At 39.7% G+C, this 13,696-nt stretch overlaps 1 protein-coding gene across 1 annotated transcript in view; it reads right to left on the bottom strand.

Moving 5' to 3' along the window:
* Window positions 1-13,696, bottom strand: part of LOC124064464 (CUB and sushi domain-containing protein 1-like) — a 358,243-nt gene that overhangs the window by 142,102 nt on the left and 202,445 nt on the right. Inside the window, exons 9-10 of the mRNA XM_046398956.1 lie at window positions 12,552-12,676; window positions 7,141-7,262 (exon numbers count right to left, since the gene is read on the bottom strand). Coding sequence (XP_046254912.1) covers window positions 7,141-7,262; window positions 12,552-12,676 — 247 coding nt within the window. The remainder of the gene's footprint in view (window positions 1-7,140; window positions 7,263-12,551; window positions 12,677-13,696) is intronic.

The following is a 13,696-nucleotide window of genomic DNA, read 5'->3' as shown; positions in this document are numbered from 1 at the left end:
ACAGAAAGGGAACAGCTGTCCTGAAAGCCGAGTGCAGGAGAATTCCCTTGCTGAGATTATGCAGCTATGTTGAGTCATTGGTGAGCTGCCACAATGACAGTTTGGGGCCTTTTTCCCCAATAGTTTACTTTTAGCTTTTCGGGCAAATAAACAAGGAAAGAATAACCTGATAGCCTGCTTGAGGACACGAGCCACAGCACACTCTTGATGCCTTTAAGTTATAAGTTAAAGTCATTTTGTTTTGTTTTTTTCTTTGGAGACTTGTTTTCTTAGAAGCATTTCACTGACAATCTAATCAGAATCCAAGAAGCACTTCTGCTGCTCATTGCAGCTTAAGATAAATTACCTTAGCATTGCACTTCAAATTTCACCTGCAGTGAATTTTACGATGCATTTGCGCCGTGCAGCTGGGCAATGACGAGCAAACACAGCAGCATACAAAAGCCACTGTTTGAAGACTGTCAGCACAAAGAGTGACTGCTACAAGCTGAATGTGCATAGAGGTTCAAGTCCAATGCCAGAACCCTATGCAATCCACTATGAGTATGAGATACAGTAGTTTAGCTGGCGGGTTGACTCATTAGATAACAGAATGCTATTTCTTACGCAATAAAATGTTTAGAAAGTTATGTCTGTTATACTAATTGTTATGTGGGTGGTTCCCATGGTCTATTGCCAGGATCTCATTAAAATAAACTGATAAATTTGCTGCACTGTGTGTGAAGGCTCTAAACATTCATTCACTGCTTTTCTTCACGTTTATTATTTTCCAGGTCTTGAGGGCCAGAGTATGTCCCAGTATACACTGACCAGAGGGCAGAGAGTGACCGAGGCAGACGGCCGGGCAATCACAGGGCTAACATAGAAATACAATCACTTCTTAACAATCTGCCTAACCTGCAGGTGGACTGTGAGAGGAAACATGATCACAGAGAGGAAACACACAGGGAGAAAATGAAAACAGTAGATAGAAGGCTGGGGTCGCCAACTGTACCAGCCTCTGTCTCACTCTGAGGCACTGTGCCTCTGTCATGTCTTAACATGTAACACAGTAACATCCTCTGCTTCAAACAAAAGTATATGGAGGAAACAAAACAAGCGCATAAAAGAAAATATAGCATGTGATGTATGGTTCAGAAATCCAACTGTAGTAACTTGCACCTTGGGAACCACTGCAGCAAATTAAGATGCGCTTGATCTTAGCTCAGGGAAAACATGAAAAAAGGTAGTAATAGAAATAAAATATAAGAGAATGACTGACTTATTTTAATTCTGGCAACAAGCAATTTATGTCCTTTCAGGTGATGTATGTAACAAAGTCATTATATCTGCACTACAATAAAATGGTTTCATTACACAATAGAGGGTGCCGCATCTGTGGCGATAACCGTATCCTGGGTCTACATGTCAACATTTTTTAGTTTAGTTATTGTGTCTCAGTGTTGTTATACGCTTTGACAAGTTATTTTCCATGTGGGACAAATAAAGTACCAGTCAATTTAAAAATAGACTTGCAAGGATGGTAGCCTGTTGGCTGTACCCTGAAAGTACCCAGATGTGCCATGTTTATGTGTTGCAGCTCCGTCCCGAGGTGACCTTTGCTTTAAGTGGTACGAAAGCAAACGGCTGTTGTCTGATAAAATAACTCCCTTGTCGAGGTGTTACAGCACCTTTGAGTGCTGTTGACCTGTTGGCTGAACAATTTAAGAAAATAAACTGCATGCTATGTTTGAACAACAGCTGTGTGACAGTTCTGTGGAAACTGCAGCATGAACCGCTCTGTGATACAACAGGGTTGAGAAAAAAATAATTACTGAATTCTCTAAATAGCTAAAAAAAAAAAGAAAAAGAAGTGAAAATAAAAATTATGACCCACACTGTCTGTTTTAACAAGTTAGCAGACAAAGCTCCGGGTTCAGTTTAACCCACTGTGATCCACTCCTCCACATTACAAAATGTCAACCCATAGAACCAAAGGCCAGAGTTACATAAACCAAACCCAAGTTGTAATAAACCATACTTTTCCTTTAACCTCTTGATATGCTCTTTTACACTCATACCATTATGATAATGCACTGGATATTGGACATGATGTCTTCATCAAGTGTAGTTGTGTTGCAAAGCAATACACTGTTGTACATTCAGACAGGAATTAACATACTGAGGTTAAGGGCCTCATTGATCTTGATTGGCTTCAGTTTCTGCATCAAGTAAAATTGAACAGAACCTGATAAATTGTCACAGAATATGTCCTGCCAACACTAAAATGATGATGATGATCCATGCACGAAAATGACCCAACATCAAATACCATAATACTACACACAGAGACAGTGCGTGCACACACACACACACTAATATGTATTCATCAGGGAAAAAAGACAGCAATGATTAGAGGCCTAATGGCATGTGTGACGATGCGTTTCAGGGTGTATGTGTGTGAGCAGTCAGGCATGGCTCAGACTTGAACAAAATAATTATCTGCTTGATACTGATGAATCAAATGACTGACACACACAAAATACACACACAGATACACACAAGTCCATTTTCTGCTCTGCACCCAAGTTTTTTCTCGCGGTTACCTGAAAGTTGACGGTTTACCTAACAACATATTTTTCACAACCTCTGGCAGTTAGCAATTAAGTTGGCAGACAGAAAACATACAGTCAACATTCATAAAAATCGCACCCAACCAGATGCCTGTGCACACACTTGCACAAATAGTCACACACACAAAAAACACACAAATAGAGGCACACTCACAGCATTTTGCCGTCAGGCTGTTACCCCATAAAAAACTCTATTGATCTTTCTGTCTTTATTCAGAACTTAACAGAATATTGAAAATATTGCAACTTGTGCACGTACAGCTACACAAAGAAAGAACAAAAAGGCATGCATACTTTGATGAAAACATTTGTCTCAGTCTCACTTTTGTGTAACATGTTATTGATGAAAGAAGTCATCTGGAATAATGGTCAGTCAGAGACTGCGTGAGTGAGGGAGGTAATAAAGGAGCAGTAGAAGGAGAGGAGACAAAGAAGTGAGAGAGCAGGCGTCTGAGATACAATCAGAGAAACTTGAAGAGAAAAAAACGGAAAGATGACTGTTATTCTTTTTAATTCATGCACATTTGCTCTGTTTAAACACCTCATTTTCTCCCTTAATCTCCCTGCAATTTGTCTCTGACTGACCACAAAAAGCATATATAAACATCTTTTTTTCCTCGGAGCATACACTTTGGATTTAAAATGCTGTGTTATTAAATTAATATATTATTAAATTAAACACATTAAATCATGACTAAAGATCAAAATTCATCCAGGAGCACATGTCTTCTACTTAAAGAAAAATGTGCTTGGGAAGCAAGTTAACTAGAACTACTGCTTCACAGTTGAATGCCTCCATGCACCAGTCAAGTTACACTTTACATCCATGTCTGTCCAGCCTCGTTTCACGTGTAGTGACTGACAGAGAGCTCGTTACATGGTGCAAAAACAATCACCTGAAGCTCAGTATCATCAGATCCAGTGAGCTTGTGGTGTCCTACAATGCTTTAAAAATGGATGCTGCTGCAAAGAAGCTACAAATTCTAAGATGTGGATACCTTACACACATCTTTCAAGGTAGACATCCAAGATTAGTATCACCAGTTCAGTATCTGAAGTTGACCTTTGACCTTTTTAGATGTAAAATGTCATCACTTTATCCATCCATCCATTTTCTATACTGCTTATCCATCACAGTCACAGGGGGCTGGAGCCTATCCCAGCTGACTACGGGCGAGAGGCGGGGTCCACCCTGGACTGGTCGCCAGTCAATCGCAGGGCTGACACACAAAGACAGACAACTACGCACTCTCACACTCACACCTAGGGGCAATACAGAGTAGCCAGTTAACCTAATGTGCATGTTTTTGGGACTGTGGGAGGAAGCCGGGGTTCCTCGGAAAAAAACCCACACCGGGAGAACGCAAACTCTGCACAGAAGGGCCCAGACTGGGATTTGAACCTGAAACCCCCTTGGTGTGAGGCGACAGTGCTAACCACTGCACCACTGTGCCGCCATCATCACTTTATCATTTTATCCTATTAGAGATTTGTGTGGAATTTTGTCATTACAAGTGCATGTTTTGTGAGGTCACAGTGACCTGAACTTTGACCACTAAATTCTCATTGTGAACTGTATGGCTTCAGTGTGACAGATCCTGTAATGATGAACTTTGAACAGCGTCAAAGTCTGATTTCCCACACAGCTGCTATGTATCAAAAATATTTACTTGTGTCATAGGTTATAGAACAGAAAATTATTATATTGTATTTTTAGCAGTGTATTATCTGCACCTTCCAGCCATCTGTGGCTCAACAATATTGTTGTTTTTCTTATTTTCTGCTCACAGTAGAACTCCACAATGTTGCTACCTTCTCTGGTATTGTCAACATCACTGACGATGCAGCTATCTTGCTTGAATAATTTTACTCGAATTGTCACCGGAGAAAAGAATCTGAAGTCTGTGTGCTTACGTTTAGTGCGAGTAGCTGAGTCGTAGCCATTGAACTGATCTGTACAGTGTGAGCACAAAGGTCAGGTTGTGGCTGCGCAGAAATAGCGATCGAATACGTGAATGTGCAGCATCGTGTCATGAGGATTACAAATTACATATTAAGTGTTAAACTTTATAAAAGTGAAAATTGGACAAGCAAAACAATTATTCAACATACGAGTATATGTTGTACACAGTGCAATTTCCATTAAATCGGATTTAATTTTATTCACAGTGTCATTCATTTAGATTCTATTCTATTCTTTTTCACTATTCCGCTCTAGCCTAGTCTAGTCTGTGACTGCCTTTATCCTCTTGTTCGTCTCTGTCCTTGTCTCTCCCTCTGTGTATGTAGATAGTGACATTCTGCAAATGCCAGCAGCTGTAGTAGCTGATAATCTGTCATTATAGCACATTCTTAAAGTGCTCTCAAACCTCAAGCATTTTCAACACACACACACACACACACACAGGCGCGTGCGCAAATGCATAAACACACGCGCACGTACACATGCATGCACAGGCAGTACACAGAGCAGATAAAAGACATTCCATCTCTCCTAAGCTAAGGCTATGTGAATCTATTATACTCTAGGGTATTGTATTCTATTTTCAATATCAAGAAACACACACACACAGGACAACGTTCTGTATGTTACATGACCATGTAAAATCACATGTGGTACATTTGTTGAGATAAAACGTGAACAAATGCACCCTTCTAAGTTAATTCCTTTTACTTACAGCTGTTAGTTCTTGGAAGATGCTTAAAATAAGAACAGGTGATAGTGGATGCAAAGCTGATACCACTACAAGACAAAAGTCTTAAAATGCAGACCACTCATGACTGGCACACGCTGATTCTGAAGAGAATCTCCAAAGTGCAAATTTCTCTCAAAATATAAAGTCATGAGTGACTCACAGTCTGATAAATAAGATAAATCTAAACAGACATACACAAGCTCTATTTCATCTCAGGCTGCCATTTTTCTCCATCAAGGTCGAAGAGGAACAGAGGTGAGAACAAAAAAAAGCCCAGTTCTCTCTCTCCCTGTTCATCTTTTCTTTTGCTCTCTCCACAATTATATCTCAGTATTTCTCTTTCCTACTCCCTCAAAGACTGAGGGGTGAGCAGACTCCATTTACACTAATCTTTAGAGAAAACGTCACTGTCACATGTCAAGTACCTGCTTGGACATTCAGTCTTTTTCCCTTTTCTCTATTCCTGGCACTCGTTTTTAATCGTGAAGTAGCTTGCTGAATATTCAGCCCCATTTTCCTGCTCTATGCTTCCCTTCTCTCCTTTTCTCTCTGTAGTTTTCAATGAGCTCACTGCCATCTTGCTCTCTTTTTGCTCTTCCCTCTCTCTACACTCAGCATCTTCAAACTTAACATTGTAGACAAATCAAAGTGAAAGCAGGAAAAAAGAAGATAGAAGGAGAAAGATGAAGGAGAGGAAGAGGGGTAGAGAGCGGTGCTGAGCAAAGTAGATGAGAGAGAGGGTTGTGGAGAGAGGAGTAGAGAATAAAGAGCAGAGAAAAAATGAGAGGCAAGCAAAGGGTAAGGGGAAGAGAGAAGGGAAAGAGTGGACAGCAGTATGGTAAGTATGGGAGCTCAGAAATGGAAGCCGAAGTGAGAGTCGAAGCAAAGGCAACAGAGACGACACAAAGAGAAGATAGCACCAAAAGAGAAAGTGTAAATAGAGAGACTCAACTCTGGAAAAAGCAATGGAAAAAGAATTCTGTCAGCAAACAGGAAAACAAAAGGGAAGCCTAAAACAACAGACCTTCAGCCTTCTCAGCTGGACCACATAAGAGAATATTTGTGTTGTGTCATGGTTTCCAGTCTGGCTTGCAGCTTTTTACTGCAAGTCATGCTGTCTTTGTTGTCTCCCTTGTCAGTCTCCACTGCATTTTTAATCTGTATTTACCAAAGCAAGGCTTTGTTTGCAATGTCATTTCTCAGCAAAGTCCTGCCTCACAGTCATGTACTTAGAAACACTCACCCTGTGAGCTAATGCAAACAAATAAAGAAAGAAAATGCAACCACATACACAAACACAAATGCATACCACATTCTTAATATCCATCATGTGGATAATTTTCCTGCCTTGGCAAAGAATCTTCAGGAGAATAGAATGAGCAGTGGCAGACAAATGTCCACATTCTTGCAGAGGCTTCTCATGTGATACGCCTATGCTGATATGTTGACGTCTTTGCCATTTTAAATCATTTGAAATGACAACTAGTATAAGCTTTGCAGAACAATATTACGAATGATATTTTAGACTTTAAGCTTGCAATACTGTTCATTATTGACAAATGAAATTAAAACGTGGACAGGCAAACTGGTCAATATTTCACATAAAAAATTAACTTCTCTCTCCACTCCTCATCAGAAACGAACTAAAAAAATGGTATATAATGTAGACTTAAACAAAAAGTTAACTCTCTCAACGGACAAGCATCAACATGTTAAGATCTCCGTATAAGACTATGACGTGAGAAAATTCTAAGGCATATGAGTATAAGGCTACTTTTTATAAGGTGCCTGGTGAAACAAAGGGGAGAATAAAACAATGCAAATGAGCTCACCTTCCCAGAGTCCATTGCGGTGATGACCCAAACACAGTGTGCGTTGTTCTCATATTGAACAGGGTAGTTAGGAGAAGTTATGATCCCTCTGGGCCCCCTTAGGTTGCTGCCACAGGTACGAGCTACAGAGGAAAAGGAGCAACACAGAGTGAAAGAGATTTACGGGACAATCAAAATCACGCTTGCGGATTGCAAATGGCTTTTTGCCTTAAAAAGAGAAAAGACAGAGAGAGGGTGTGGCACTGACAAAGGCAAACTGAAACTGGGGCTAGTGGACAATTTGGTGGACATAGTTAGAGTTCTCTCAGTGTTATATCTAAAGGGGAGAATCGTTTTTAGGATAGTACTAGCATCAATCTGTATGTCTCTAGAATAGATCTAGTAGTTGCAGGTGCTTTTCTCCAGACATTATGGAATTGCCTATTGCACACTGAGGATTAGCAGAGCCACTGCATTGGTGAGTGAAATGACATCATGACTGGAAGTGATTAACACCAGAACTACAAAAATAAGGCAACAGTTGTTAAAACTGTTATGTCCCATTAACTCTTAAATAAAAGTGGGGTTAAAATTGAAGTATTGTGACGTGAAGTTAAAATTTAAAGAACAACATGCTGTATACTCATGCTGCAGGAGACAGGAGAGAATAATGTATCATTCCGGGATGTGGATCTTCTTGAACCAAAATGGGCATATTATGAGCTCATAAGGGGTTATATATCGAAAAAGTCATATTTGGCCATCAGAAAATATTTTTGCTCATTATGTTCAAATTTGGGAATTTCAAAAATAAAGAACAGCAAATTCAAGAACTACAAAACAGAATGACAGTTAATGCAATAGTCGGCTCAACACACACAGACACACAAAAGATCATACTACAACTAATGATTTTTAGAGTTATTCTCTCATGAACTAATTGCTGGACAAGTTTAATTTTTAACCTTTTGATCTTTTATTTTTTACTCAAATGTACTAGAAATGAGGTGAATTAAAATAATGGTTGAATGAATGAATGAATGAAGGTCAGGGAATCACCAGAATCACTTTGAAATATAATATAAAATAACAGAGGAGCTGAGAAGCTGCTAGCTTGGCTGAAATGTCTAACAATGTCATCTCGCCTCGTCTCGTCTTACCTATATTAAAAAATAGATGTTGGAGGTAAAGATGGGTAATTTTTTTCTTAACATTTTCATCCAAACTCTCCTTGCCTGATAAAATTTTCAGTGCCCCCTGAAGATCCTACAGATCCCTTTTATCAACAGCATTTCTCATAATATTCTTCCTGGTGCTCCATTTTATCCATATTGATTTTGTCCTGTGTGATATTCAAGGTAATATTTCTTGTCTTCAGTACCTCATAAAGTCACCCAAGTGTTAGTGCCTTAAAGGGATATTTAGCAGAAAAAAAGGTTGTGTCAAAAGTCCCCTCAAAAAGCCCTCTCTCTGGAGGACAGTAATATTAAAGGGCTTACTTGACATTTTTAGTCAGTTTTAGTCAACAAGCACTGTCACACTGTGGAGGAAGTTTTACCTGATCATACATTTGCCCTATATCTACCATAATGAATTAGCTGGAGGCGATCACTGCCATTAGAGGGAGGAGAAGACCAATGGCATTTGAGACAAGAAAAGGTATATGAAGAACATGGGGGGGGGGGGGGGGGGGGGGGGAGAGAGATGGGTGGAAATTATAAAGTACATAAGTTTGCAAATACAGACAGGCTGAAAGAGAAAGTGGAGAGACACAAGGGGAGAGGTTAGAAAGAGAGAAAGGGAGAGTAAAGAGGATGAAAGACAATAATGTGAGAAAGGAAGAGAAAAGAAAGTGAAGGAGAAGGAGACACAAAATACCATGAGAGAGAGGGGGAGAGAGGAGGACCTCAGATGACTGATCTGCCTGTTAATTAGAAAAGAGAGCTGAAACACACTGTGATACACACAGGTACCCACACACACACACACACACACACACACTCGGACACACAGAAACACATTCATGGAGATTCATCCCAGAGACCAGCTTCTAATTAACATTAAAGTCTCAGCAGAGAATGAGAGTGGCTCATGGGTTTGAATCCCAGGAGAGTGATCACACCAGATAACACAATACACCAGTCCTACAATATAGGAAATTTAACCTCTGCCTACCCACTTGTGTGTGTCAGTTTGTAACAGCTTTTCTTTTTTCCCTCTCTCTTTGTCCCTTCATTACTCTCTGCTTTCCCCTCTGTGTATGTATCCCTCTCTCTAATTATAAATATTTACGTGGAAAATATTTAAAGACATAAATCCAGCTAGTTTCCATCTCTCACAATTGAAAATTAATCACATGAACTCTGATTTTCCTTTTGCATCTGCATTTTTTACCACTTCACTGATGAATGATGAAATATTTTTATTAATTTCGAAATTTCAGAAATAATAAAGAAAATAATTTATCCCTATGAATATATTATGTTATTGTCATTGTATTTTATTTAATTTGGTGAAGCGAGGGTTAGGGTTAAGAACCAAGCTTAGCCTGGTTTCCCTTGCATGAGCTGGCTGGATGAATGGCAGTTCTCAGCTTTCTAAGTTAACTCGGGTATTCGCAGTAAACCCCTCTGGTGTGCGGTACAAATCATTACAGCTAAATACTCAACAATCAGTACTAAATAGCACATTATTTCATTTACTGGATTTCAAATGTCAACTGTCATCTATTTACAAAACTATTCAGACTGTCCACAGAGTCCTCTCTGTACACAAAGAACATGTGAAAACAGTAAAGTTGAATGGAGCTTCATTGGCACTGAGTTGACCTTGATCAATAGCTAATAAGATTAGCCAAGAACGGTATGTTGCAAATAAATAGCCTGAATGAGCTCATCGACCTTCACACTCAATAGTAATAACTAGTGTTGGGCACATGCATGTGTTAATCTTACATCCACGAGGGTGAGAGAGGAAGACAGAAGAGGGGACTGTGCCAGCAAACACTCTGGGGGAGGGGACAAGGTGAGGGCACGTTCTGAACTGCCATATAATGCTCGGTCAACAATGGAGTAGAATATGCCTTAAACTTTTAAAAATCACGCAACAAATTGAGTAAACCTTTGTAAAAGGCAAGTAAAGATTACTTTGTATTTAAAAAGGTGGGTGAGCTACATTTACCCTTCACTACAGCATAAACACTGAGTGCCTGTGTCTGCCAAACTAAAAATGAACTGAAAAACTGAATGATAACGCAGGGCAGGCTAATCTGATTCAAAGAATGTGTGTAAGAAACCCCATGTCCCTCAGACTACTGACTTGCTCAGTTCTTAAAAATTTCATTTATTTTCTTCCTCTAAATTTTGTGTATTTTTTTATTACATGGAACATTCATACTATCAGTGTTGTCAGCAATATTTGAACCATGATGGACAAGTTTTCTGCTCTTGTGCATAAAAAAAAGATAAGATTTGCTAACAAGCTGATTGTCCTTCTATCTGTCTCTCTCTCTCAACCTCACTCTTCCTCCATCTCTGCTGTCTCTTCCTGACATGAGTAGCCAGTATCATGAAGTCAGACAGCTTCCTGCAGCCACAGACAGACATACAGCCACAAAACAGGAACAACCACACACACACGTACACTATAATATGATGTGACAGGGACCCTATAGTGTGTGTCTGAGCACAGGGACTGCCTGTCTGTCAAACACACACACAGCTCAAGGCAAGTACTGCTGCAGCTATGAGGTATGTGACATTGTCCTTTGGACATTTGCTGTCACTGTAAGTGTGTGTGTGTATGCACGCACACTCGATGTGCGTGCTAGCTGTCTGCCTTTTCATTGTGGAGCAATAAACCCAACAGGGTGTTGTCAGTAAACATGCGGGCAGCGAGAGCCCCTGCATCATTGTACTGCCACTCACGTAGTTATTTATTTAGTCACTCAGCCCGTCAGTCAGAGAGTGAATCGTGATTTTAACAAATCAACAAACAAGACAGTGTAAATCACATTATTTATTATATTTCCGTGATACTTTACAAAATCCACTGCACTAGTAAAATAACACATCCACATTTTTATTTTTTTATTTTTTTTAAAAAAAGGGGCTCAGGACTGCATTAGACTGTCCAGTCACACATTTTTGTCATTTTAGGTTTTCTTGCAAGCTGTGGTACTGGTTGCTAGGAGCAGTTAACTTGAAAGAAATTAATGAAATGTGCCAATTTAAGAGTTGTTTTTTTTGTCATTCAGCTTACAATTTTTGTGAGCACAAGAAGCAGCACAAGAAGATCATGTTCCCATTTTTCATGCCATCTACACAGCTCATATTGGATTAGTTGTTATCTCCATACTAGAAACGCAGCCATCAGTGAGCACAACACTGGACCAGTTTACTTGCATGTAAATGTATATACTATATTATCATACATGCAGTATATCTAATTATTTTTGTTTGCTTTATTGATTAGTTTTAGGGTTTTGCATGGCCTGGGTCTTGTTTTCAACATTTAATCATTTGATCTTGAGCAGAAGAATCTCTGTCCTTCAGACACTAACCTTGTGGTTGTTTCAGTGCCCGGGTTAATGAGTGAAGGTGAACAGGCCTTCAGGGCTTTCAGGCAACAGATATTTGCGGCCAAATACTAAAAAAGTTCTAGAAACCTGATGTTCAAAGGCAATTAAAAATGTATGAAAAATTTTTTGCCATTGTATACTTTGGGTTTATAATGAACTTGCAAGTCTAGTTTTAGATGGCCAACAGCAGGAGTATCTGTGACGACAGGTAGGGAATAATTTTGTGAACTCTTGGACCTCAGGGGGAATAATAATTGGTAAAGTGGGTCATCAGGGTTGATAGTTTAACTCCTGGCACCTTGTAGCAGTGCGCTTAAGTGTTCTTGAATGTAACACTGAATCCCAGATAACCAGGTCAGCATTTTGCCTGACGGCTCTATCGCTGTCAGTGTATGAATATGTATGATAGTGTGTGTGAATGTGACATATTGTAAAGCTGTGCACAGTGTCATGATAAATGAACTATATGGATGCAGTCTATGGATATTAAAAATGTAAAGATATATGTGTCAAAATGATAAGAAGTTTATTATTTATTTTGTTGAGTTGTATGCTTGCATTATCCCAAATGTTGCCAAAAATCAAGTCTAGCTTTTGATCTGCACTGGTGGTTGCAGAACTATGAGGACAACAGTCACAATCCTACACCACTTGCATCTATTATTTTCACTGAGAGATCCCCAGTGTCAGAAACTACTGTGATCTTGTGATAATGTAATTTTAAGTGCTTTAGTAATATCAGTATAGGAGATGTGGAACCACTGTATAAAACAGTTGTATCTCCACTCTAGCTTGAATGCACGCACACCTATAATGTCAGCAGGTTTCAGAGTGAATGACGGGTGAAACTTACTTCTGCAGATGGGCCTGTGGTCACTCCAGGCAGCCAGTGTATCAGTGACTCGCTGACAGGTGATGCTTTTAGATCCTTGTAGTACATAGCTGTCGTCACAACTGAACTGGACGCTGGAGCCAACTCTAGTTAAAGAGACACAATAGTAGATACACTTGTCAAACACTGACAGTGAATCTCACTCTAATTGCTTTACAAAGGGTCAGGTGCTACTTGCAGAAACATCTTACATCATATCTGGGCTCTTCCAGGAGATAACTGTATAAATAATGTATGAAACATGGTCATTATAAAAATGTTGCAGAGGCTTTTAGATCGACGTGAAAGACAACTGCCACCACAGATCATTCAATTAGGATCTATACAGTAATTCCTCTCATTCTGTGAGAGTGTATTTTTTCCCACTCATTCCTTCTTTCTATTGTCTGCTTTCCTTTACACTCCTCTTCTTTCTGTTCTCCACTCCTCTCGCCCTTTCTCCCATAAGTTTTTCTGATCATTCTTGTTTTCTCATTCTCTCCAACACCCCGCTGTCTAAAATGTGAGAGGGACATTCAGCCATCTAAGTGGAAGGCTGCATGGTGTCTTGTCTGTAAAGCTTAATGTCTCTTCCCTGCTGACACACACCACAGTCTACCACCTGGCCAAACATTCACTACGTAGGGTTCTGGTTGTTCAGTAGCTCCACCCTGTCGTTAAACACTGTAGAGTCGTACAGTCTGGCCAAATCTCTCTGTTAGTGCCTTTGTCACGGAGAGTTGGGTCATTCGCTTTAAAGCTATGTTGGCGCTGCTGATGACACCGAAAATACCTTACATCCAGCCACTCACTGTGAATTTTACAATTGCAAGGGGAAAAAACTGCGTTGTTACTGCTGTTTCCTCGAAAAGAACTACCCACCACAGCTGTGTAAGTTAAGCTACAGCTATTTTGCACATTTGCACTGCCCAGCAGTGAAAATTTGTTGGCTTTCATCACATCATGATTCTGCTTGATGCTTAATGATGATTAGGTACAAACCTGATGCACACGGCAACCACAACCATGCCAACATGCATGTCCACTTACACATAAATGCAGACTAACACACATGGAGCTAATGACCTTTCGCTAACTCATTAACTAATAGTCCTACAGAGTTTGTG

Source organism: Scatophagus argus, chromosome 1, assembly GCF_020382885.2.
Source record: "Scatophagus argus isolate fScaArg1 chromosome 1, fScaArg1.pri, whole genome shotgun sequence".
Lineage (NCBI taxonomy): Eukaryota > Metazoa > Chordata > Actinopteri > Scatophagidae > Scatophagus > Scatophagus argus.
The sequence above is the reverse complement of the archived record's forward strand: the minus strand, read 5'-3'. Positions and strand labels throughout refer to the sequence as shown.